The sequence below is a fragment of the Cervus elaphus genome, chromosome 8 (assembly GCF_910594005.1).
Source record: "Cervus elaphus chromosome 8, mCerEla1.1, whole genome shotgun sequence".
Taxonomy (NCBI): Eukaryota; Metazoa; Chordata; class Mammalia; order Artiodactyla; family Cervidae; genus Cervus; species Cervus elaphus.
The window spans coordinates 14,991,983-15,016,633 of NC_057822.1; the positions used below are offsets into that span (position 1 = coordinate 14,991,983).

General features: G+C 44.5%; 1 protein-coding gene across 3 annotated transcripts in view; it reads left to right on the forward strand.

Annotated features, from left to right (window-relative positions):
* The window catches only part of AZIN2 (antizyme inhibitor 2), a 37,177-nt gene extending 22,058 nt beyond the window's left edge, over nucleotides 1-15,119 (forward strand). For all 3 annotated transcript variants that reach the window (XM_043909656.1, XM_043909657.1, XM_043909658.1), the window contains 2 exons: nucleotides 11,355-11,569; nucleotides 14,635-15,119. In XM_043909656.1, the coding sequence (XP_043765591.1) occupies nucleotides 11,355-11,569; nucleotides 14,635-14,773 (354 nt within the window). In that variant the 3' untranslated portion in view covers nucleotides 14,774-15,119. The remainder of the gene's footprint in view (nucleotides 1-11,354; nucleotides 11,570-14,634) is intronic.
* The last annotated feature ends 9,532 nt before the right edge of the window (nucleotides 15,120-24,651 follow it).

The window sequence follows — 24,651 nt, forward strand, 5'->3', positions numbered from 1 at the left end:
CTTATAAATGGTTTTTATAGTTGATTTTACAGGTGAGAAAACTGAGGCATAGGGAGGTGAAGGAACTTATTCAAAGTCACACAGTTAATAAATGGCAGCGTTTTAAACTGTAGACCCTTGGGGTAGGGTTCATGTCTTATTCATCTTTGATTATCTGTCTGTTGCTAAAGACCAAACTCTGAACTACTTTCCTATAAAATGATTGTCTCCTTGTAAAATCACTGCCTCCTTGTAAAATGTCTTCATTAGCATTTGGGCATTGCTAATTTTTTGTTATTCTTATTAATGTTTCTTTGAGTATCCTCTGTCAAAAAAATATTCTTTGTTAGTCTCTTTGTATAGCTGGCTCAACGTACCTGCTTAAAGTATATTCCCTTTTAAAAACCATTTTCTTATGGTGAGTCTCTGGAATAGGGTTACTGAGTAAGAAGGTTTAAGCATTTTTATTCCTCTTGATATATATTGTTAGATTGTTTTCCTCCACGCTTGGACTAATATGTATTATTACCAGTAGTGCTATTTCACAATAAGCTCACCAGCATTACATGCTGTGACCTTTTTCTTGTTGGCTAATTTACCTGAAATGGTATACCTCAGTCTTTCATTTTTGTTTCTTTGACAAGTATAAAGCCTTCTTTCATAGATATTTCAACCCGCTCTCATATGTCTTAACTAAGTGTTCTGCAATTAATAGTAAGGATATTTATCTCTTTCTACCTGCTCTGCGGGTTATAGATTTACCATATGTTTATGGTGTGTGTGTAAATATATATATATATATTTACATATATACATAGAATAAATACATAGAAAATTTACTGGAGAAAATTTAGCACAAAAAGTAATAATCCACTAATCCCACTATTCAGAGATGACTTGTTAAATTTTACTTTCATTTCTTTAAGTGTCATAGTGCACATTGTTTTAACTTAAAAAAAACATATTATGAGACATGGTTTTCTTTTTTATATTAATTCAAATTTCATTATTTGCTCAATATGGGAAATATCTAAATCATAGAACTGAGGAAAATCAACTTTGTTTTATGTAAACTATAAAAGGCCAACCAAAGCCAAATCATGTTTGCTAAAGTGAATACTTTTAAATTAGAAGCCAGTATATAACCTTTGTCTCCCAGAGAAGCCCTGGATGTATAATAACTTAGTAGCTTTTGTCCTTTATTAACAACTTAGTAACTTTGTCTTCTATAACAATGTTTGGGCCTATTAATTTTATCTTTTTAAAATGCTATTTTAAAAGCAACAATGGAGGTAAAAAAATATCCTTTACTTTTGAAAGTATTTTTAGCATGGTTTTGTTTAGTCACTAAGTTGTGTCTGACTCTTTTTCGACCCCACGGACATAGCCCACCAGGCTTCTCTGTCCAAGGGCTTCTCCAGGCAAGAATCCTGGAGTGGGTTGCCATTACCTTCTCCAGGACATGATTTTCTTTACTGATATGGTAGGTAGGCTTGTTAAACATTTTAAATATTCACTGAGTGGTCTAAAATGACATATGTAGGGTGTAAAGATTCAGTTCAATAAATGTGTGTTAATACTTCATAAATGCAAGGTATAGTTAGGTGTGGGGAGGGTTCCAGAGGGGGCAAGTACCATGGGAGTTTTATGAGAATCTTTGGAAGCAAAATTCAGGGTACAAACTCTCATCACCCCACTCTGTACAGAGACACCTTGTTGCCAAGATCAAGTTCTCTCACTTGTCATTGTATTTTATTCTAATTATTTATGGTTTAAAAAGTAGGATTCCCCCAGAGGAATTGGGTGGAGAGGGAGGTGGGAGGGGGGATCGGGATGGGGAATACGTGTAAATCTATTGCTGATTCATGTCAATGTATGACAAAACCCACTGAAAAAAAAAAAAAAAAAAGTAGGATTCCATCTGGAATACATTGCAGTAGTACTTTTCCAGGTCTGGATCTGGTTAGTTCTTGTCTTAAAAATTTTTAAGTAATGATTTCTAATCCTATTTTATTTCTGCTTTGCCATACTATCCATTACTTTTATTTTTCAATGATCTCTAGTTTTTATCCTGTTCTTTGGACAACAGCTTTGTGCTATGTTTAGAAACCTGGTAGGGGGTGCCTTCTATTTCCAGCAATGTGGTAGACTAGATACTCTGAACAGCTTCCCCACTGACAAAGAAGACTGTGTCCTGACATACAAGATAGCAGGGAATCTTCAGAGGTCAATACACAAGTGAAAGCAGGAATTTCCATTTCACTTAGTGTAAAAAAGTCAGTCAACCCACCAGTCCGAGGGATCCTTTTTAAGTGTAAGTCAAATCATGTCTCTTTTCTACCTGAAACTCTGCTTGGGCCCCTGTCTCACTCTGAATTAAAGCCAGAGCCCTTCCAGGATCTCCCAAGGCCCTTTGAGACCTGACCCTGTTACCTCTCACACCACCTCCCTCACCCACGTCCCCTTGCTCATCCTGCTCTAATCACTCCAGCTCCTTGCAGCTCCCTGAACTCACCAGGCATATTCCTGCCTCAGCACCTTTGCACCAGCTTTCCCCTCTGACCGGATCACTTCTCTTCTAGGTACAACCCTGGTTCTCTCCTCACCTCCTTTAGGTCTTTGCTGACAAGTCATCTCCTTACACCCTGACACCTTATACCTTATTTAATGTTATACCTGTACCCCTCACCTAATCTGTTTTTAAATTACATTATAACATAGTATATAATTTACCTCTTTGTTTTCCTCCCTCCTGCTAGACTATAAACCCTCCGAGGACAAGGATCTTTGTCTATTTTGTTCACTAGTGTGTCCCAAGCATGTACAATAGTGACTGTTCCAATATGTTAAGTGAATTAATCCAGAGAGAAAACCTAACTCTGAAACTGGCCTTCTCTCTGGGGGTGTATGTGGAATCCTTTTAGCACTCATCTTCAGTTTTGATAGCTATGAGTGTTCCTAGGGACTAGCCAAGATAGAGAATCTGATAAGATCCCTCATATAAAGCTGGGAACCCTAAAAAAGTACATCATCATTAGTATAAGAGAATACTAGGAAAAGCCCCCACAGAGGAGAACAAAGAAAATGTGTCTATTTTGATCTTGTTAGTGGTTGGAAGAAAGCAAAAAATTGAGAATTTGAAGGCACAGCCAGTCTTTTCTTGGGTTTGTTGCCCAAATTCGTATTAACTGTGTGATCTGGAAGCCAGAAGCCTAGAATTTATCTTGCAGAAGCAAACACAAACTCTCTCTTGAGGAATCTTCAAGTTAGGCTTTTAATAATTTTCACAGATAAAGTTTCAAGCACATGAGCTCACAATAAAAAAATCACAAAACACAAAGAAACAAGTCACCATGAGGGGGAGCCAGCGTAAGCCAATAGAGAGCAGATGTAAACCTGCAATTACTTCCTGTACTGGAATTATCAGATGCTAAAAATTGAAGAAAGTAGGGAAAACCACTAGACTATTCAGATATGGCCTAAATCAAATCCCTTACATTTATACAGTGGAAGTGACAAATAGATTCAAGGGATTAGATCTGACAGAGTTCCAGAAGAATTATGGACGTAGGTTTGTGACATTGTACAGGAGGCAGTGATTAAGACCATCCCCAAGAGAAAGAAATGCAAAAAGGCAAAATGTTTGTCTGAGGAGGCCTTACAAATAGCTGTGAAAAGAAGGGAAGGGAAAGGCAAAGGAGAAAAGGAAAGATATACCCATATGAATGCAGAGTTCCAAAGAATAGCAAGGAGAGGTAAGAAAGCCTTCCTCAGTGATCAATGCAAAGAAATAGAGGAAAACAATAGAATGGGAATGACTAGAGATCTCTTCAAGGAAATTAGAGTTACCAAGGGAACATTTCATGCAAAGACAGCAACAATAAAGGACAGAAATGGTATGGACCTAACAGAAGCAGAAGATATTAAGAAGAGGTGGCAAGAATACACAGAAGAACTGTACGAAAAAGATCTTCATGACCCAGATAATCATGATGGTGTGATCACTTACCTAGAGCCAGACATCCTGGAATGTGAAGTCAAGTGGGCCTTAGGAAGCATCACTACGAACAAAGCTAGTGGAGGTGATGGAATTCTAGTTGAGCTATTTCAAATCCTAAAAGATGATGTTGTGAATGTGCTGCACTCAATATACCAGCAAATTTGGAAAACTCAGCAGTGGCCACAGAAAAGGTCAGTTTTCATTCCAATCCCAAAGAAAGGCAATGCCAAAGAATGCTCAAACTACTGCACAATTGCACTCATCTCATACACTAGCAAAGTAATGCTCAAAATTCTCCACCCAGGCTTCAACAGTACATGAACTGTGAACTTCAGATATTCAAGCTGTAGTTAGAAAAGGCAGAGGAACCAGTGATCAAATTGCCAACATCCGTTGGATCATTGAAAAAGCAAGAGAGTTCCAGAAAAACATCTACTTCTGCTTTATTGACTATGCCAAAGCCTTTGACTGTGTGGATCACAATAAACTGTGGAAAATTCTTCAAGAGATGGGAATACCAGATCACCTGACCTGTTTCCTGAGAAATCTGTATGCAGGTCAGGAAGCAACAGTTAGAACTGGACATGGAACAACAGACTGGTTTCAAGTAGGGAATGGAGTACGTCAAGGCTATATATTGTCACCCTGCTTATTTAACTTATATGCAGAGTACATCATGAGAAATGCTGGACTGGTAAAGCAGAAGCTAGAATCAAGATTGCCGGGAGAAATATCGATAACCTTAGATATGCAGATGACACCACCCTTATGGCAGAAAGCAAAGAAGAACCTCTTGATGAAAGTGAAAGAAGAGAGTGAAAAAGTTGGCTTAAAGCTCAACATTCAGAAAACTAAGATCATGGCATCTGGTCCCATCAGTTCATGGCAAATAGATGGGGAAACAATGGGAACAGTGACAGACTTTATTTTGGGGGGCTCCAAAATCACTGCAGATAGTGAGCACAGCCATGAAATTAAAAGACACTTGCTCCTTGGAAGAAAAGTTATGACCAACCTAGGCAGCATATTAAAAAGCAGAGACATTGCTTTGCCAACAAAGGTCCATCTAGTCAATGCTATGGTTTTTCCAGTAGTCATGTATGGATGTGAGAGTTGGACTATAAAGAAAACTGAGCACCGAAGAATTGATGCTTTTGAACTATGGTGTTGCAGAAGACTCTTGAGAGTCTCTTGGACAGCATGGAGATCCAACCAGTCCATCCTAAAGAAAATCAACCCTGAATATTCATTGGAAGGACTGATGCTGAAGCTGAATCTCCAATACTTTGGCCACCTGGTGAGAAGAACTGACTCATTTGAAAAGACCCTGATGCTGGGAAAGATTGAAGGTGGGAGGAGAAGGGGAAGACAGAGGATGAGATGGTTGGATGGCATCACTGACTCGATGGACATGAGTTTGAGTAAGCTGCTGGAGCTGGTGATGGACAGGAAGCCTGGCATGCTGCAGTCCATGGGGTTGCAAGGAGTCGGACATGACTGAGCAACTGAGCTGAACTGAAAAATAAAACAAAAATATTTACCATGTTTAAAGAAATAAGAAATTGAAAATAGATAAATTGAAAATTACTTCTGCTTACCAAAAAGTAAGCATATATAAAAACATGATCTAACAGATTTTTAAAAGGACTAAATAGAATTTCTAGAAATTAAATATATGAACATTGAAATTATACACAGGGTAAGCAAGATATTGGGGCTTCCCAGGTGGCTCAGTGGTAAAGAATCCACCTGCCAATTCAAGAGATGTGGGTTTGATCCCTGGGTCAGGAAGATCCCCCGGAGAAGAAAATGCAACCTACTCCAGTATTCTTGCCTGGGACATTCCATGGACAGAAGAGCCTGGTGGGCTATAGTCCATGCAGAAGAGCCAGACACTACCTAACGACTAAACAACAACAAAGTAAGATATTAGAGATAGTTGAAGAGAGAAGATATGGGAAAATAAAGAAGGAATGGGAACAGAGCCGAAGGAACTTTGCAAATGTAGAAGAAAGAGACAAATAGAAAAGGAGAAAGGCAAAGAAAGTGGTAGATAGAGTGAGAGGGCATAATGTCTAATCATAGTTTCAGAAAGAGATTGTATCAGGATACAGAAACAAGACAGGTAGTTTGAACAGGGAAAATTCAATATAAAGAATTGCTAACTTTAAAGATGCCTAATTATTGAAAAGGATAAAAGCACTTACTACATCTGGTAAGGGAGAGTGAAAAATGAAGCACTTTAGAGGAGGGCTCCTCCCTGCAAGTCTGAGATTGAAACCTTTGAGGAAAGGCTATGATATGCAGCCTTCCAGTGGCAAGGAAACTTTCAGAGGGTTGCCACCACAAATAAATTGCAGAAGTAGTCTGCTGTGGAGTGGAGAGAAGCTTGTGGGATTGTGCAGGCCCAAGCTGAACTGAGGGCCACCGAGGTGAACGCAACCGCACCCTCATGCCCTGAACGAAAGGTGGCTACATGGAAAACAGCAGGCTAAAAGGGAGAGACTCCCTTCTTCCTGATCTGCCCTTGCAGTGTTTTTCCAGCAACTTATATTGACAAAGCCTAACAGAGCTATCTGGGCTTCCCTGGTTGCTCGGTGATGAAGAACCTGCCTGCCAATTCAGGAGACGTGGGTTTGATCCCTGGGTCAGGAAGATTCCCTGGAAAAGGAAATGGCAACCCATTCCAGTATTCTTGCCTGAGAAATTCCATGGACAGAGTGGCCTGGTGAATTACAGTCCATGGGGTTGCAAAAGAGTCAGACATGACTTAGCAATATCAACAACATAAAGCTGGCTGGTAAGGAAGAAATGTCTCACTCTAGTATACAAAGCAGGGTGAAGAAGGGTAGATTTGGAACTGAGGCAAAATAAATAAAATTTAAAATGAATAGCTGGCAGAGGGTTAATGAGAGGAACATTTATTCTCAGATTCAGGAAGTCCAACAAATTCCAAGTATGTTGCCTAAAAATAAATCCATACCTCAACAACGTATTAGTGAAACTGAATACCAAAGACAGAAGAAGATCATAAAACTAGTGAGAGAAATGAGACAGATAAAAGAATACCTGTAGAAGAATATTAATTAGACTTATAGCTTATTTTCCCCCCATAACAATGGAAGGCAGAAGATAGTGAAATAGTAGCTTTGATCTATCAACCTACACTGGATAGCAATAGAATTTAATTTGGGAGGTAGAGTGACCAAGTTCGTATTCTAAGGTTTTGAATTTCTTGTGTGTGTGTGCTGAGTCGCTTTAGTTATGTCCGACTCTGTGCGACGCTATGGACTGTAGCCCGCCAGGCTCCTCTGTCCATGGGGTTCTTCAGGCAGGAATACTGGAGTGGGTTGCCGTGCCGTCCTCCAAAGGATCTTCCTAACCCAGGGATCGAACCCACATCTCTTAAGTCTCCTGCCTTGGCAGGTGTGTTCTTTACCACTAGCACCACCTGAGAAGCCCTTCAGTTGCTTGAGCAGAAGGTAAAGATGTTGACTGATTTTAGACTACCTTAGGTATACATATTACAAAGTAAATATCTGGAATAACCACTAAAATAGTAGAAGTTTATTAAAACAGTTTGGTTTGGAGAGTGGCATAAAAACATAGGCCAGCAAATTTTAGAGCACACACAAAAAAACCCACCTATATCTGGAAACTTACTTTTGACAAGGCTTGCAAAGCACATCATTGGGAATTACTTAATATATGATGCTAGGTCATCTGGTTGTCCGTATGCAAAAAATGAAATTGGATCCCTATCTCTGCGGCTTTTAATTAGTAGTAGCTTATTTGTTTCTTAAATTGGAGGAAATTCTCTTTTTGGCTTTACTAAGTTTTTCCACCTAGGAGAAAGTAGAGTCCTTGTATTTATCTCTCCTTTCAAGGTTTATTATTTTCATGGGTTAAGTATTATTGTGCCAAGTACATCCCTGAGTTTAGTAACTTAATGCTTTCATTACTGTGTGAGTGGAGATGGTCCCCCATGTGTTTAAGCTGAGACATCGGCTTACATGTAAAAACTCACTAATCTCTAGTAACTACTCCTCTCCCCTCTGAATTTTCTAGGTGGGCAAGCTTTGTCTGCAGCATAATATTTTATTTCTTTATTTTTCTATAGTATACCTTTTTGTTTCTTTTTCTTCCAGATAATAGCTATTATCAGCATTTCTCATGCTATGTAACATAGAAATGACAGAAAGGTTCAGACTTGGAGTCAGAAGACATGGGTCTGGTTCTTGGCTCTGCCATCTAGTAGCTGAGTAACATTAGGCAAGTTACTTAACCTCTCTGGGCCCTGTTTCTATAGTTTCTTCATCTGGAAAATGAGGGGGCTTAATTTTAATAACTAAGGTTGCTTCTAGTTCTGAAATGAAGCCATTTTAGTATATCTCCATTAAGTTAGAGTTGGCTCCTTATTTTAAATAGTTTCTCTTTATTGTGGAGTTTAATTTTGTCTGTAGTTTCAATCAAGAAGGGGTGCTATAGGCTATTGAATGCCATGTTGACATATATTGGGAAAATTAAATTTCAATTGTAGATCTATATTTTCCATGTTATGATGAAGCCAGTGATCACCTTGTTCATTGTCCCTGCCTTCCATTTAAATCATCTGACCATTGAAAGTGATTTTTTGAATAAGAGTATGAATTTGATTAGCTAGGGTTTCATTTTGGATTTTTGCCTGTATGTTCACAAGTGAGATTTTGATCATAGGCTTTTGTTATGTTTCTTCTTTTTCCTTTTTGTGTGCTGCCCTTGTTCATCCTGTTTTTTTTTTTTTTTCTTTTAAAATATTTTTGTACACTTTATGCAGTATAGGAGCTAACTTATGTATGCTTTAAAAGTTGGGGAATTATTTAGGGATTCCATCAGAGCCATGTGCCACTTAAGTTTCATGTGTTTCTTCTGTGGATCTGCTCTCGTATCGGGTCTTTTTGAGGAAAGCTGCCATCCAGGTGCAGCTAGGAGGGCCCTTGTCTGGGACCACCAGGGCTGTGCCACTCATTCCCGGAGCAGGTCACTTCTGAGTTTTCTCATCTGTAAAATGGGAATTGCAACTGCCTCCCAGATGAAGTGTGAAGTAGTGGTGGGTGTGCTTTTAAAGTAGGACCCTCTGGCTGCTCTCTCAGAGGGGGACCCTAGTAGCTGATTGGGTTTCTTGTATTTTTACAGGTGCTTGTCCATTTCCGCTCAGTTTTCCGACTCAAAAACAGAACTGAGAGTTAAAAGCCCGTCCCCGCATGCTTTTCGAACATTTATTTTGCTGATTCATTTTTTGTTTCCTTTTTTTGAAAAAAAGGTTGTAAATGGTAATTGCGTTATTTCCTGTGAAACTTTAAAATCTTTCCTTTCTACCCATTTTAAATTTATACCACTAATAAGTGAGAGAAATCTGATTATAACTCAAGGGTGCCTTTTTTTTTTTTTTCATTTTATTGTGGAAGAAGCTTTGAAACCTATTTTCTTAAGGATTTCTTAAGGATCCTCATGGATACATTTATGTAGCTTTTCCCCTCACACGTCTTTAAAAGTCAGCTTATTGTTTTTTAACAATTGGAACTAAGGGAAATAATTCAGAGCAACTGAGATGAATTTTACTCATTAATAAGAAGCTTGTGAACAAGAGTGTTAAGTTGCATGAACAAGGATGTATTGATTTGTCTCCTTCCTCTAGCCTGTGAGGTTCCTGAGCACAGGAACTTTTTTAGTGTGTTCACTGTTGCATCCCAGGCTCTTAGATCAGAGCCTGGCACATAGTAGGTGCTTAATAAGTATCTGTTGAATGAATGAATGAATATAGGATAGTTCTCACGTTTGAGTTTAGTAACATGTGCGTGTCTTTATTAATGAAACCAATGGCTTATGCAGTAACTTCTTGTCACACACGAGTATTATTTCTGCTCATGGCATCTGTGGCTCTTCCTGCTCCTAGCTGAGGTACCGAAACACCTTTCCTCCTCCTTCTGTTGGTCTCCCCTTCTTGACTCCTCCTAGGCTCTTGGATAGCTTCTATTTGTACCTTCTTTTTCTTTTTTTTTTCTTTCCCATCACTCATGTATTCCCTGTTCATTTATTTATTCATTCATTCACTTAAGTTGTCTTCACAAAAGCACCTACTGTATGCCAGACTGCTAGGCTTGGAGGAGATGGGGGTAAACAAGACTCTCATGATCTCTGGACTCAACCGAATTTATGGTCTGATGGGAAGACGGGCCTGAGGAGATACACTTCTTAAATATCTAATTATAAATGATAGGAGATGCTATGAAGGCAAAGCTTGCAGAGCCTTAGTAAAGGCTTCCAGGAGGAAACTGAGATCTAAAGGAAAATTAGGAGTTGGTAGGTTTAGGACCTCCGGGAATAGCATGGGGATGGCTTGGGGAGCCAGGGGTGAGGGGAGGGAGGGGACAGAAGCGGGGTTTACCCGGGGAGTCACAGCTCCACAGCTCCAGTCACAGCCTGCAGCATCCCTACACTGTGACAAATGGCCCTGATATCTTGGTTGTCCTCAGATGGTCTGTGCTACACATTTTTCTGGATTTGGAAGTCACTTAAGAAAAAAGTAAAAATGTCATGTCATTGTTAGTTGTGTCTTTGGGTGAGTCACTTAACCTCTTAGAACCTCAGTTTCTCTGAAATGGGAGTAATTCTGTTGACTCTGTGAGGCCCTCTGTGACCTCTGCCAGGTCACCCTGTGACCGTCTGTGGGAGGCCGGTCCTCGTCACCATACTGAGTCTGCGGGAGCCTGAGGGAGGGCCTAACTCACTGGTGTCCTTCAGGCTCCTGTTACTGGGCCAGGCCTGGAAGCAGGGGATCATGGCGGCCTGCACAGAAGGAGCCGCAGGGCTGGGCCCAGAGGACAGTCTCGATTTGAGGGAGGGGAAAGGGCTGCAGAGGTGGGGAAACACCCAGGGTCTGCAAAGTGGCAGATACTCCAGTGAAGACTGAAGCCAGAAGCTGACGGCAACACCAACAATTAACAAAGATGGTGCTAACTTACTAGGCCCTCACCGTGTGGTCTACACATGTCTGGTCTACATACTCTTCCTATACTCATGTATCCTTTCACTGACCCTGGCAGGTAGGTAACTGCTATTATTCCCATTTTACAAATAAGCAAACTGATGGATTATATATCTTGCCCAAGGTCACACAGCTAGCAAGTGTTGGAGCCTGCATTTAAGACCAGGCACTGTGGCTTCTGAGTGTAGGAGGCAATGAATACAGAGAAGTGGGAGGGCCTTAAATGCAGGCTAGGAGGCCCAGCTGGTCTTGATCCTGTGTGCTCGGAGCCGTGCAGGCTTTGGAGGGAGGGAGCGCTCAGACTGTGCATGTTTGCCCGGGAAAGCTGACTGTCCCTCTCTCCTGCAGAAACCATCCACGGACCAGCCCCTGTACTGCAGCAGCCTGTGGGGCCCGGCGGCCAATGGATGTGACTGCATAGCTGAGGGCCTGTGGCTGCCGCAACTACACGTAGGGGACTGGCTGGTCTTTGAGAACATGGGCGCCTACACCGTGGGCATGGGTTCCCTCCTTAGGGGTGCCCAGACCTGCCGCATCACCTATGCCATGTCCCGGGTGGCCTGGTAAGGGGGCCCTGCTGGGAAATGGAATGGGGATTAGAGAAGGGGGCGGGCTGGACAGAAGCCACATGGGGAGCCCCAGGTTTGGGGCCCTGCCCCTGTGTAATCCAATGGGACAAGTAATCCTTGGCTACTGATTTCAAGTGAGGCCTGTGCTAGGCACCAGGCTGTTTTTCCTGGGGCCGAGTTTCCCTTGGGGAGCTCAGAGCCCTGGAGGGACACAGAAGCAGACAGGTGGGCCCGAGAATACAGTGCTCCGGGGAGGACCTGGGTTTTGGAAGCTTAGATCCCCACCCTCACCTCCCTGAGGCCCAGATCGACCTTCCTGAGGAAAGAAGGATGAACTCAAAGCCTGGTGGGAGTTAAGTGGCTGGAAGGGCAGGAAGGGGGTTCTGTTCCAAGGTCCCCCATGGAAGAAGGACCTTCCGCTGGGGGGACATGGTCCGATTTGGATTTTAGAAGGAATTGGGGGCGAACATGCCTTCAAGAAACATGAGGTTGGTCGGGGCTGGAGAGGGAGCAGGGCTGGACATGGGAGGGGCCATGAAGGCTAGCTAAGAGCTTCCAGAAGCAGCCAACGGGGACTGACTGGAAGCCTGGGGGTGACAGGGTCTGATTTGGATTTTAGAAAGATCACTGTAGCTACTGGGTGGATGAAGGGAATACAAGGGCAGGTGTAGAAAGAGCTGACCAGTCGGGTGGCTATTCACGGAGCATGCCCACGACAGACCAGCACTGGGATCCAGTGAGACAAGACTGAAAGAAAGTCCTGGGCCTTTCTGTCAGGCTCTACACTAGGCATCATATGATGATTTTCTTTTACTCAGACATAAAACACTATGGAATCAGTGCTGATACAAACAGAGGTCACTTGCTTGAGGTCACACAGCTGCTCAGCAGTGGAGATCCCCCCCCTTATGGGGCTGGGGAGACGGCTGCAGAGAGCAGGAGCCATTGGGAGGGGCTTTTATGCCGGGTCCTGGGGGATGAGTGAAGCCTGTGCCCCCAGGGACATGCTGGGGGCTTGAGCTCCCCCCACCCCAGGAGCAATGGTCCCAAATGGCAGGCCTGACTGGGCATGGAATCAGTCACCTGTAGTCCATCCAGTCAGTAAACCTGCCACTCCTACTCTCTGCACGGGATAGGCTGATGCTGCCATTTTGAAATCACGGGTGTTTTGACAAGGCCAAAAAAAAAAAAACCCCACAAAACACCAAATGTAAGAAAACAATAATCAAAACAGGCTTCCTTATTTATCCTGGCTCCATCGTCAGCAAACACAGGTGGATGAAGTTGCACGGAGTCAGGTGCACACATTACTAGGAACATAAAATTCTGATGTATTGAAATGGCCACATCAAAAAATTCCCCATATCAAAGGGGCCTCATGGGCATGTCCTTCTTTAGAATATGGCTCTGTGCTGGCTCCTGGAGAGTAAAACAGCATCTGAGAACATGGTAAGCCAGGGGTTGGACCTGCACACACACACACACACACACAGATACACACACACACACCAGCAGAGTACAGAGGTCACAAAGGAGGGAGGGTCGGCCAGTGAGCTGGGGCGGAGGCACTGCCTGATGGGTGAGGGGGAAGTTGGCCAGGCACCGGAGGGCCAGGCAAGCTGACCGGAGGGTGGCCTGGGCTGAGAGGGGCAGGGGCTTCAGAGTCCAGTTCATCCAGAATTTTAAGTGGTTTTGTCCAGCTGCAGTGGCATGAGGGGAAGATTTGGTCAAGAAGGACCTTGGAGGCCTAGGTTGGCCTTGATCTTGAAGGCAGTGGGGAGCCAGTAAGGGATTCTAAGAAACTTATCTTTCAAAACCCATTTAGATAAGGAAACAGAGGTTCAGACAGAGGGCACTTGGCCTAGAGTACCTCCCACCTGGAAGGGAATGGCCTGACTGGACTGACTACTGATTTGCTGCTGAATTGTACACATCAGCAAAGGGGGAGGTGGGGGACTGGAATAGGCTGGAAGTATGAAAGGAGGGGAGGGAAGATGTAGATGGAAGAGGGAGGGTCCTGGGAAGCAGATCCTGGCAGAAGTAAGCAACAGGCTGTCATGCTGCCCCAACCCTGGCCTCTTGATACTGAACCCAGTGCTCTTTCCCTGTCCTCCATCCAGCGTCCACCCCTCCCCACCAAGTGTGCGTTTACTTGCTCTCAGGGGCACTAGCCAATGAGTAATTCAGGTACATCCCCTGCCCCGCTGTAGCTGGAGGATTGTCAGGGAAGCAGATATTGAACGCTCATTGTTATCAAGGAGTACACTGCGTTGTGGGACTCAACTAAGGGTTGATGATGCAGGCAGAGACTGGATGTACACAGGATGTGCCTCGGATGGGATACGAGCCCAAAGACGGCTGCACCGTTGTGCATGGTGGGAGAGGCTGGCAGGGGCCAGATCCTGTGTGGTCTGAGAGTGGAGGGGAACTGCTGGCAACTCAGAAGGGATTTGCTTTTTGGAAAGATGAACCTGGGTCGGACTTGTCTGAAAGACTGTGCTTTCCTGGCTAGAGATGGTGGTGTCAGTGGGAATGGAGAGAAGTGGGTGCCTTTGGGGATGCTCAGGAATGGAGCTCAGCTGGGTGTGGGAACAAGATCCCCAACTTGTGGCCAGAACAGGAGCTGTTTATTAATGTGAGGATGTAGGAGAAATGGTTTGTAGGATTTCTGAGGGAAGGACAGATTTTTATTTTTTAAGTACTAAGCCTGGGATATGAAGAATGTGGGCTTTGAAGTGAGTGTTGGGTTGAGTCCTAGTTCTACCTCCTTCTGGAGATGTGACCTTGGGCAGGTAACTTCTAAGTTGGTTTGGTTGGAGTAAAATGGGGACGATAAAGTCATCCTTACAGGGTTTTGGGAGGATACAGTTAGACTGTAAGTGAAGTGCCTGGCACAATAATGGGCACATCAGTGAATGTGGGTTCCTTTCCCTTGTGGGTTAGGCTCTGGGGAGAAGACAGCAGTGGGGCAAGAGAGGGCCCCAGTGCAGGAGCCATTGGTAGTTCTTGGCCTATTGGCTCCATGCAAGCTGCCTCAAGAGACCCCCTTTCCCTTGCAGGGAAGCCCTGCAAGGGCAGCTGCTGCCTGCAGAACAGGACGAGGACGCCGAGGGCATGTGCAAGCCTCTGTCCTGTGGCTGGGAGATCACGGACACCTTGTGCATGGGCCCCGTCTTCACCCCGGCGAGCATCATGTGAGCAGGCCCCGTTCCCCCCCGGAGAACCCCAGCGGGGCCCCAGAGATGCCTCTGGGAGAGGTGGGGAAAGTGGCAGCAGAGGCACCCTCTGGCCAGGACTCTGGTGCTCGCTCTGCCACCCCCCACACTCCACCTGTAGTGTTTCTGCCCTGTAAATAGGACCAGTCTTACACTCGCTGTAGTTCAAGTATGCAACATAAATCCTGTCCCTTCCAGCTGTGTCTGCCTCCTCTGCAGCGCAAGGGGCCTGGTCAGCCAGGTGTGGGGGTGTTCTTGGGGGTCTCCCTTGGTCTCCTTCTCACCTTTGTAAATATGAAGCAAATAAAATATTTAGGTTTTTTAATACTCCAGTGCAATCGGCAGTTCAGTTCACAAAGCAGCCTGGGTTAGGCCAGGGCTGAGACGTCCCCATCCTACACTGATAACCTCATGCTGCACTGTGGGCCTCCCCTACTGGCGCCCAGCTTCTCTGATTCACCTCTCTTGTCTCCCCAAGTTCCACGCTGGCATCACGAGGAAGGCAGAGCGGTCAGGGGTTGGGGTGGGGGTCAGTGTTGCCTCCCTGTAGCACTGGAGCTGCAGCTCATGGCTGAGGAGGTGTCTCTGGGTGTCCCCAATACCTAGCTTAAGTCCTGGCCTAAAGTGGGGGCAATCGAATATTTGACACAGATTTTGGGAGTTCCTACCAAAGATGAAGAGCGAAGAGGTGGGTACTTGGGAGGTTCTAAGGAGATCCTCTACCCATCCTCTCCTTGCAGGTCAGCAAGGCAATCAGGGCAATACAAATACATGGCTGGTTTTGCTTATTCAGGCAGTGACTGTTAGCACGTGGTTGGCCATAGACTACTGCCACATCTGGTGTCAAGGGCCCTGAGGCCCGCGTCTCCTCAGCTTGGCAGTTCTCATCAGGACTTTACATTGTTAGGGTCATAAAGCTATGCACGTGGGGTGTGTGAGCTGCTTAGCAAAGGAGTTCAGCTTTTAGAGTTCCCCCAGCTCTTAATGGGTGATCCTAGAGATTTTTCTTTTGCAATTAAAAAAGATATAATTTATATTCCCTAAAACTCACCCTTTCAAAATGTAGAATTCAGTGGTTTTTAGTATATTCACAGAGTTTGTGCAACCATCACTACTATCTAATTCTAGAACATGTCCATTACCTCAAAAAGAAACTGCGTATTCACACTCACTCCCCATTCTCCCTTTCCCAGCCCCTGGTACCCACTTATCTATTTTCCACCTCTGTGGATTTGCCTGGTCTAGATTCTCTGAGTTGAAGTTATTTTTACATCCTCACTTGAGCTTCTTCCTGGGTAGGCCTGGTACAATGTGTGCGTTTTTCCCCCTACCCCACCAAACAATTCTCTGACAACAGCTGGGTGTCCTACAACTCCACTCAATTCTGACACTACCTACTTACAGTAGAGATAGAATCAGATCCCACAGGTTAAGGGCTCAGTCCTACAAATCTGAACAACAAAGCAAGGAGTCTGAACTTAATTCTGCAGGCAGTAGGGAGCCCTATATGCCTCTGGAGCAGAAGCATGGTAAGACCTTTGAGAGGATAAATGGAAGCTTATTCAAAAGGGGCAGAGGGAGACCTGGTGGGAGCATCCACTTCTTCACCCCCAGCCTGTTTAAGGCAGGTCCAGCCAGGGGGTGCAAAAGACACAAGTTGTCACCTCTGTCCACCCCTGCTCAGGAGGAAGATAGTGACTCTCTGGGTGTCACCCACCCCCTCCACCCCCCTCACCCCCCCACCCCGCCCCGTTTAGGAAACCCACCTGCCCAAGCCAGCTCATCAAAGGGACCATAGGGAAGGCAGCAGGATGGGAGTTTCCAATCAACCCTTTGTTCCATTTTAAACCCTCCTCCTGGCACCTAGCTGATGAGTAGCTAAGCCTGTGTAAACTTAACCTGCAAAATTATTCGATGTAGGCTTCTAACAGTCAGAGGGATCTTTTTGAAATATGAATCCAATCTTGTCAATCCGCTGCTGAAAACTCTCTGGTGGCTTCCCACTGTGATGCCCCAATAGAAGTTAAATTGCCTGAGATTTCCTACCACTTTCCAACCTTATCTCCTGCTGCTCTTTTCTCACCAAGCACTGGCCTGTTTGGCCTCTTTTCAGTTCCTCACGTTTATCGGAATTCTTTTCTGCTTCCAGGCCTTTGCCCTTGCTGTTCCCTCTGCCTAAACTGCATTTCTTCCAGCTCTCCGGGGCTGACTCATTCCCATCTTACCTTTCTGTACACCCTATTCAAAGTGCCCCTCCCATCTAATTATGTGGGGGGGTGTGTGTGTGTGTCACATTTTACAGAAAGTAGATTCTAAAGGTAACATTTAAGGCAAGAAACATAGTCAAAGTTGCTGCTGAAAATCCCTGAGAAAGCTATCCTATTGGAAGCAGTTCATTATTTCTCTGTCTTCCTCTAACATGCCAGGTGCATTTCCTTATAACCCCAAATAGCTCTATGATATCTCTCCCTCACACCTTCAGATCTTTGCTCAGATGCCACCTTCTCAGTGAGGCCTTCCTGAACATTGTTAAAACTGTAACACTCCCACTCCCACCCTACTGTCCCATGATCCCCTCCATAGCCTCACCTCCTCCCACCCCACATAGCTCATCATCTGACATACATTTAATTAGAAGCTCTTAATTCTAAAATTTCAAAAAGGCAGAGGAGCCAGAGATCAAATTGCCAACATCTTTTGGATCATCAAAAAAAGCAAGAGAGTGCCAGAAAAACATCTACTTCTGCTTTATTGACTATGCCAAAGCCTTTGACTGTGTGGATCACAACAAACTATGGAAAATTCTTCAAGAGATGGGAATACCAGATCACCTGACCTGCCTCCTGAGAAATCTGTATGCAGGTCAAGAAGCAACAGTTGGAACTGGACATGGAACAACAGACTGGTTCCAAATTGGGAACAGAGTATGTCAAGGCTGTATATTGTCAACCTGCTTATTTAACTTATATGCAAAGTACATCACGAGAAATGCTAGATGAAGCACAAGCTGGAAAATCAAGATTGCAGGGAGAAATAATCAATAACCTCAGATATGCAGATGACACCACACTTAGAGCAGAAAGCAAAGAATTAAAGAGCCTCTTGATGAAAGTGAAAGAGGAGAGTGAAAAAGTTGGCTTAAAGCTCAACATTCAGAAAACTAAGATCATGGCATCTGGTCCCATCACTTCATAGCAATTAGATGGGGGAAACAATGGAAACAGTAAGAGACTTTATTTTGGGGGACTCCAAAATCACTGCAGATGGTAACTGCAGTCATGAAATTAAAAGACGCTTGCTCCTTGGAGGAAAAGTTATGACCAACCTAGACAGCATATTCCTTTGACTGTGTGGATCACAATAAACTGTGGAAAATTCTGAAGGAGATGGGAATACCAGACCACTTGACCTGCCTCTTGAGAAACCTGTATGCAGTCAGGAAACAACAGTTAGAACTGGACATGGAATAACAGACTGGTTTCAAATAGGAAAAGGAGTACATCAAGGCTGTATATTGTCACCCTGCTTATTTAACTTATATGCAGAGTACATCATGAGAAACGCTGGGCTGGAAGAAGCACAAGCTGGAATCAAGATTGCTGGGAGAAATATCAATAACCTCAGATATGCAGATGACACCACCCTTATGGCAGAAAGTGAAGAGGAACTAAAAAGCCTCTTGATGAAAGTGAAAGAGGAGAGTGAAAATGTTGGCTTAAAGCTTAACATTCAGAAAACTTAAGATCATGGCATCTGGTCCCATCACTTCATGGGAAATAGATGGGGAGACAGTGGAAACAGTGTCAGACTATTTTTTTGGGCTCCAAAATCACTGCAGATGGTGACTGCAGCCATGAAATTAAAAGACGCTTACTCCTTGGAAGGAAGGTTATGACCAACCTAGATAACATATTAAAAAGCAGAGACATTACTTTGCCAACAAAGGTCCATCTGGTCAAGGCTATGGTTTTTCCAGTGGTCATGTATGGATGTGAGAGTTGGACTGTGAAGAAAGCTGAGCGCCAAAAAATTGATGCTTTTGAACTGTGGTGTTGGAGAAGACTCTTGAGAGTCCCTTGGACTGCAAGGAGATCCAACCAGTCCATCCTGAAGGAGATCAATCCTGGGTGTTCATTGGAAGGACTGACGCTGAAGCTGAAACTCCAATACTTTGGCCACCTCATGCAAGAGCTGACTCATTGGAAAAGACCCTGATGCTGGGAGGGATTGGGGCAGGAGGATAAGGGGACGACAGAGGATGAGATGGCTGGATGGCATCACTGACTCGATGGGCATGAGTTTGAGTAAACTCTGGGAGTTTGTGATGGACAGGGAGGCCTGGTGTGCTGCGATTCATGGGGTCTCAAAGAGTCGGACACGACTGAGCAACTGAACTGAACTGAGACAGCATATTAAAAAGCAGAGACATTACTTTGCCAATAAAGGTCCGTCTAGTCAAGGCTATGGTTTTTCCAATAGTCATGAATGGATGTGAGAGTTGGACTATAAAGAAAGCTGAGCACCGAAGAATTGATGCTTTTGAACTGTGGTGTTGGAGAAGACTCTTGAGAGTCCCTTGGACAGCATGGAGATCCAACCAGTCCATCCTAAAGAAAATCAACCCTGAATATTCATTGGAAGGACTGATGCTGAAGCGCCAATACTTTGGCCACCTGATGCAAAGAACCAATTCATTGGAAAAGACCCTGATGCTGGCAAGGATTGAAGACAGGAGGATAAGGGGATGACAGAGGATGAGATGGTTGGATGGCATCACCTACTGAATGGACATGAGTTTGAGCAAGTTCCAGGGGTTGGTGGACAGAGAAGCCTGGCGTGCTGCAGTCCATGGGGTCACAAAGAGTTGGACGCGACTGCGACTGAGCGACTGAACTGAAGCTATTAAGGGCAGAGATACGTTTATTTTTGTTGCCATTTTTCTAGCACCTAAAACACTACCCTACACACGAATGTCCAACATATAAGTTGAACAAATCTTTCAAGTCTCAGCTTGGATATATCTCTTTTCTTTTACTCTATACCTGTGAATTGCATCTCTGCACTTTCACTGCTCTGTATTCACCCATATAAAAGAACTGTTGATCACAGTGCATTGTAATTTTTCTTGTCTTCCTGCAAACCTGTTAATTCCACAAAGAGAGGGAATGTTTTTCCTACTTGCCAATGTCATCTGGCGCCTGAGTCTGTGTTGGACACCAAGTTAGTGCTTAGTGTCTTTTGAATAAACTAATCTTGGAGGATGGGGTGGCGAGGATTTATCCCTGAACCTCGAGGCAGGAATATCCAGGCCCTTCTCCTCAGCTCCTGAACAGCAGTCTAGATCCCGCTAAGGGCAGACCACTAACTGGAAAAGACTAGGGGCCCTGCAGGCTTCCAGGATTACTACCCAGGAGGAGCGCGGGGCCACATACCAGTGAATCTTGGGTGGAGAGGTATACAAGATATCTCAATAGCTCTTTCTGCTCTTCCACTCGACTGGGTGACCTTGGGGTAGGATTACCATGTAAAATATAGGACGCCCAGTTAAAGCTGAATTCAGAAAAACGACGGCTACTTTTTCAGTAAACGTATGACCCATGTACTAACACTGCTGTTTATCTGAACTTCACCTTTAACTGGGCGTCCTGCATTTTAGCTGCTCAATCCGGCAACCCGATCCTGCAAGTCACTGTCTCTGGGTTCGTTTTCCCCATCTGAGCAATGGGTGTATTCCAGAGGCACTTGCCTCAGGGGACTTCTCAGGTGGAGCAAACCACCCCGAGGACGTCCCTCCGCTCCGAGGAGTCGCGTGGGAAGCGCGCTGGTCCTGGGAGAGGTTCTCGCCGGAATATGAACAAATCCCTGCCTCTAGAAGCTCACTTTTCTCATCTGAGTCTCGGGAGTCTATCCGGAGCGGAAACGATGCCTTTAAACACCGCCTAAACTAGCCTTGCTCGCTCGGCTCCCAGCCACGGGACCTACCCGTCCCATCCCAAGTCCCCGCAGACGCGGATTTCCGGCGTCGTGACGTCACTTTCGTGTCAGAGAGCCTCTCAGGTTTCGCGCCCCCGCGCTCTGGCGCCCCCTGCCGGAGTGGAGGAGGACTCTACCAAACAGCGAGAAGACAGCCGAGTCCGTTGGTTGAAGGAAAAGACAGAGCTCGCAGCCTCCACGAATGGAAAATCGAACCTTTGCCGAGGGAGGGCCCCTACCGGTAAGGGGTCCTCCCGGGACACAGGAGGCAGGAAAGGGTGCGAGCGGGCCCCTGCTCGGCTAGAAAGGCCTGTAGTAACACCGGAAGTGGGCTTCTGCCCACCAGCTACTTCCACTTGGCCTTGCAAAATAGGAGTATCCATGAGTAACGGGACGTGAGAGCTTTATCGATCTTGGGAGGCTTGTCCTCAGTGTCCTCCCCACTCATCCATTTCTCTCCCTAGAGGAGACGCCTGATGAATTCACGCAGAAAATCACGGGCTTTGAATGAATTTCTGACTTGCAGGCCAATGTGTTTTACGTTTCAAAACGATACTGTGTGCCCTGCTCTGCCCTACCCCTTCACCCTCATCTTTTTCACTTAACCCGCGCAAGCCTGTGAAGTGGACATTATAACAGGAACTCCGATTCCTCAGTGCCTGTGTTGGAATCCTGGACTCCTGTGCATCTGTAAAATGAAATAATACACCTATCTCATACCCTAATTCTGAGGATTAAATAAGTTAGCATGTTTAAAATACTCAGAGCAGCAGCTGATCCGTGGTCACCATAGGAACCACTTAGGTGACCTCCATTTGTAAAATAGGATATGGAGACTTTGAAATGAAGTAACTTGTCTAGAATAGAGAGTGTTAATTACTAGTGGAGGTAGGTAGGGAAGCAGCTCTGCCCACTCTGGAGAAACTTCTCAATCATACTCACCCAACCCTCTTCCTGTGGAATCCTATGGGGACCATAATTGTCTTTAGAGAACCATAGGTATTTATTGAGTAAGACCCTATACCAAATGACTGCTCTCTGGGCATTTAAATAACACCAGTCAAGATGGTGAGGTTCTATAATTTGTTCTATACACCTCTATTGAAGATGGGCTTCCCTGGTAGTTCAGATGGCAAAGAATCTACCCACAATGCAGGAGACCCGGGTTTGATCCCCAAGTCGGGAAGATTCCTTGGAGACAGGAATGGCAACCCACTCCAGTATACTTGTCTGGAGAATTCCACGGACAGACCATGGGGTGGCAAAGAGTCGGACACGACTGAGCAACTAACACTTTTCACTGTTGTACATCTCCATTGAAGATGGCGAGGCTGCAAGATCCACTCCTGCTAAATCTCACTGATAGAAAAGTCAGCAGAAATGAACTTCTGAATGTGTTGAATCTGAGATCCTGTGAGAGATCCAAATGGAAATAATTATAACTTGGTGTGGTAAGTTGTGTGTTAGTGGAAAACAGAGGGTTGCAAGCGTGATCTGATTAGTGATAGATGAAACTGCCTGCTAGAGTTAGGGTGGACCTGGCAGAAGCAGTGGATGGAAGCAGAAACCTTGATGGAAAAGTAGGAGTTGACCAGGTAGAAAAGCCTGAGAAGGCTGAGGGAAGTTTTCCAAACCAGGGAAAATGGTGTGGAAAGGGATAGTGGTGCAATAATTCGGTGCACTTTCTTAGGAACTGGAGCACAGGATAGAAGATGAGAATGAAATAGAGATTGAGGCATATTATGAAGGGCAGTGCGGTAGTGTTGGCAAGTTAACAGAAGTTTCTGAGAAAGGGAGAGAAGAAATCAGCTTTGCAATTTAGGTGGCTCACTAGAGGCAGTGAAGAGGTTGTGGTATGCAGTCTCCAAGATGTCCCCAGTGATCTCAAACCTCAGTATTCACACCCTGATATGATTCTCTCTCCTTGAGTATGGACTGGGCTTGTTGATTCTGTTCTAATGAATAAACTATGTTAGAAGTGATGGGTTACCACTTCTGAGATTAAATTATAAAAAAAAAAAACTTGTAGCTTCTGTTTTTGGTACCCTCTTTTGCTCACTTGCTCTTGAGGAAGACATCTTCCATGTTACAAGCTGTCCTGTCCTATGGAGAGGTTTAGGTGTCCAGAAATGGATGTCTCTGTCCAATAACAAAGACTTGAGGGCTTCTAATAGTCATGAGTGGGCTTGAAGGTGGATGCTCCTCCAGGTGAGCATTGGCATGACTGTAGCCCTGGTCAACACTTGCTGGCAGTCATGTGAGAGACCCTGAGCCAGAGGCACCCCCTAAGCCATGCCCAGATTCCTGACCCACAGAAACTTCGAGATAATACATATTTGTGGCTTTAAGTTTTAACAAATATTTAAGGTAATTTTAATGCAGGAGTAGATAACTAGATAATAGACAGGGATTGGAAGCAAAGAGAAAGCAGGCTGATTAGGAGGGGACACTTGTTCTAGGCCAGGGAAGAGATAATGAGAATCTGGATTGGAGCATTGGCTGTAGGGGTGGATGGATTTGAGATAGGTCTCAAATAAACAAAAGATATTTGGCAATGAAGTTGGATGTGGGAATGAGGGAGAAGGTGGAGGAGAAAATAACACTGGTGTTTTGTAACAAGGGGGATGGTATTAGCTAGAGTTGCCAGCATGCAAGCCTCTGGGGAAAAGTTTAAAAAGTAGCTCCTTGAGATTTCTGGCAACAAGAAGATAGATCAACAAGCAGACTCCTGGACAAAGAGAACAGCCACTGTGGTCTGGGGGAAAGGTATTGTGGAAAAAAACAGAATCAAAAGATTAAGAACTGGAAAGAGCTCTTTTGCCTGAATTAGATTTATTTGTCAAAATGTGTGGTGTACTATTCTCCCCTTCTTCTGCTCATTCATTCAGCAAGTATATGTTAAGTGTCTTCTCTGTGGCAGGCATTGTCCCAGGCACTGGGGACATAAATGTGAGCACAAAAGTCTTTGCCTTCATGGCATTCATACCTTCCTTTCGGGAAGACAAACAATAAGAATTTTGGCTTCTGCCTCTTAACTCTCTTCGACGTTATTTCTGTCTTCATCTTTGACAATTTCAAAGATTGTCAAAGATTGTCCTTCTGACAATGTTCTCTCAGTTTCTTGCTTCAGCGATCTTGTCCTAGACCTTGCCATGAATTTAACTCTAAACAATACCTCATGTCTTTCCAGTTATTTTCCTCTCTCCTATTCTGACTCCATCAATCTTCAGTGCCAGGAACTGATATTAATCTTGTATTTTGCATTTTCTTCCTCCCTGTTAATGTCCTCTCTTCTGGTTATATCAGTCAGGCTCGGCTATGTGGTGCTGCAGTAACAAAACAATCCCGATGTTTCAGGTTTATATTTAAGGCTTACATTTTAAGCTTTTTTTTTTTTTAACATTTTAAGCTTTTTTTTTTTTTTTTTTACATTTTAAGCTTTAATACAGTGAAGAAAGATTTATTTCCTGCTCACACAGCTTGAACATTGTGGGTCAACAGAGGGCTCTGCTTTTCATAGTCAGAAACCCAGGCTGATGGAAAAGCCACCATTTCAAATAATGTTGGTCACTGTGTGACAGGGAAAAGAGAACTCTGGAGGGTCTTGTTGGCAATTAAATGCTCCATCTGGAGAAGGAAATGGAAACCCACTCCAGTGTTCTTGCCTGGAAAATCCCAGGGACGGGAGAGCCTGGTGGGCTGCCATCTATGGGGTCTCACAGAGTTGGACACGACTGAAGCGTCTTAGCAGCAGCAGGAGAATCTGTAATCTAATTGGCCAGAACTCGTCACATGGTCATACCTGCCTCAAATGGACAGAAAAATGCATTTCTTCCCAAAGTCCAGAAGCAAGGGATGGGGTTGGAGAACTGGAATTTTTATGAATAT